This window comes from Phytophthora infestans, genomic scaffold (assembly GCF_000142945.1).
Source record: "Phytophthora infestans T30-4 supercont1.979 genomic scaffold, whole genome shotgun sequence".
Taxonomy (NCBI): domain Eukaryota; phylum Oomycota; class Peronosporomycetes; order Peronosporales; family Peronosporaceae; genus Phytophthora; species Phytophthora infestans.
Genome location: NW_003302873.1, coordinates 1 through 2,609, shown reverse-complemented (window position 1 = coordinate 2,609; position 2,609 = coordinate 1). Strand labels below are relative to the sequence as shown.

Sequence of the window (2,609 nt, the reverse complement as noted above, 5' to 3'; positions counted from 1 at the left end):
TCGGTCGAGTGATCGACTGTCCCTGCTTCCAGTACCAGGCACCCTGGCCGTCGAGAATACCGGAACCCTTGACCGCGAGGTTGTTGCCTCCAAGCAGAACGAGGGGTCCTTCCCACTTGGCCGGTCCGAACGTCGTAGTGCCGGTGAACGTGATGGTAGCGCCGCTCTTGGCCTTACTTAAGTCCAGCGTGACACCGGCAGGCACAGTGAGCGAGCCGATAGTCACGGAGCTGCAAGATGAGATGTCGGTGCCCTTCTTGTAGGTGGCGGTAAGGTTACAACCACTGCTGCTGCTGGTGCTGCTCTGCTGTTGTTGCTGCACTTGCTGCTGATCAGACTTGCTCTTGCCTTCGGTTTCCATGCGGAGCATGGGCGAGCCATTGACGGTGGCAGCGAGCAGAGCGAAGGCAGCGAATGCAGTGGAGAGAAGCTTCATCGTTGAGGCGTGGAGTACAGCTCGGTTGGTTGTGTTGGGGGTGCTTTGCCAAAGGCAAATAGGAAAGTGAGGTCTGAGATCGAGATGGATCAAAAGTTGCAACGAGAATCTCGTGGACCCAGGAGGTAATCCATTGAGCCAGGGCCCGTTCACTCGCTGCAATGTTCGAACGGCACCGGGGGGTCCGGCTCAAGCTCCACCAGCCGAATGCCAGGCCAAAAGGCAGTCAGCTTGGGTTGTACTGAATCGGCGCATTTTGTGTCGTATGTGTCAAAACACGACCATCGCCTCAACTTCGAAGCGTAACAAGTGTTTTCGACGAAATTGGCCGCTGTATTACTGCGTTGAAACGAATGAGCTACATGTAAAGCGTAATTAATATCTGGACCCTCTCAGGGCTTCTGCGTCAGGAAGCAGAAAGGTGAAGTCACAAGGCCATCAGCTCCTAAACTTGGAGCTCGTAGGTGCATGCAGTCTAACCTTGAAGAACGTTGGATTAAAACCTTATTTCTCGTAAATCTTGCTGGTCGCCACATTTAATCAAAAGCTCCAGGCACAACATAGCAACAAAAGGGTAGTCGCGCTGTCTTCGTGCTTGCCAGTGCTATATGTAGTGTTCTTGAGATCTGTTAGGTGGGCAGCCTCTCCTTTCATTGAGTCAAAGCATTCAATGCAGAGACCTAGCTTGATGCCTTGTGTCCGTGTTGTTGGTCATCAGCTCTCCTTTTGAGCTACTGCGCTCAGCTGTCAACGAGACGTCATCCAGCCTGGATTCCAGGATACAGTATGTGATGCCAATGATCGCGACGTTGAATCAGAATGTAGGTAAAGAAAGTCAACTACATGTACACAGAAATGCCCCTTTTTGCTTTACTTTCGAGCCCATATGGTATTACATGAAAGCGATCTAGCGAAATGTGCGTGCCCACCCTTTACGAACTCAAACACTGGTGTTATTCTCTTTACGCTTTTAGTAGCCACTGCTTTCGTAGCTGCCGTTCGTTTTAAAAAAACGGACAAACAAAATTAGTAGAGGTAATTAGCAGTCGACGCTGCTGGGTTGGCCACTGCACGTGCCCGTCTTGGACGCGCTCACTGTAATACCAGAGAACGACCAATCCGATACGACCTTCGAGTTTTCCACGATATCGTACAAGTTGGTTGCCGTACCCGATAGACCCGACACGGTTATGTCCTCGATCGTAACCTCACTGGTCGGGGAGCCCGTGTATCCGCCCTTGGACTTGCTGTAGTCAGAGTGAAGTACAATGGCGTTTTTCACATTCGACAGGAGTATTTGACGTTGGAGACGAGGCCCTTTAGACCGATTATGGTCTTGATGCGGATGCCATTCACACTGTTGACGATACTGTTGCCGCTCACTGTCAGACCTGAGACTGTATCGGACGAAGTGACCGTAGAGCCACCGAGCGAGCCGATCGAAATTCCGTGGCCGCCGCTGCAGTAGTTGTTACTGAAGACAGTATTGGTGCTGGACTGCATGGCGAGACAGTCGTCCTGGTTGTAGATCTTGTTGCCCTTGATGGTGACGTAGTCGTTGCCGCTTAAGTCGAATCCGTCCGTGTTCTTGGCCAGATCATCGCCAGCGCTGGCATCGAGTGTGAGGCCGCTTATGGTTGTCTTCTGCGAGCTGAGGATGCTGAAGGTGCGGTACGGCATGTTCTTAAGCGTGAAACCCGACACTGTTGAGGAGAGAACCTTGTTCATACGGGAAGAACACAGGGCGACTGATGGATGTGCCCTGTTTCCAGTACCAAGAGCATTGGCCATCAAGAGTACCGGAGCCTTTGACGGTAAGGCTGCTTCCAGTGAGAGGTACCAATGGGGCCATCCCATTTGGCGGTGCCGAAGGGCGGTGGGCCCGTGAAACTCGATGGTGTATCAGTTCCAACGTGACGCCAGCTGGCATAGAAAGCGATGCGAATGGTGACAGTTGGTGTCAGACCAATTTTCGGTGCCTGAACTTGTAAGCGCCGCGTGAAAAAGAAAGATAATAAGTCACTTCCGCTCCTTACGCAGACTCGTTGGAGCCGTCATAGTAGGGTTGGCTGCGAGTGTCAAAGGCACCGAGAGGGAGTGGAAAACGGGTTTTGGTGGTGGTGAGTGAGTTTTTAGGAGCTCCTGAGGTGGGCCCGACAAGCCACTCTCGCAA

At 52.3% G+C, this 2,609-nt stretch overlaps 1 protein-coding gene across 1 annotated transcript; it reads right to left on the bottom strand.

Annotated features, from left to right (window-relative positions):
• Positions 1-1,475: 1,475 nt before the first annotated feature.
• On the bottom strand, positions 1,476-2,609 carry PITG_21925 (polygalacturonase; the record flags this gene model as incomplete). The annotated part of the gene is made up of 2 exons (XM_002996804.1): positions 1,476-1,683; positions 1,719-2,609. 2 exons carry the CDS (start codon positions 2,291-2,293, stop codon positions 1,476-1,478), a joined length of 783 nt encoding a protein of 260 aa, XP_002996850.1.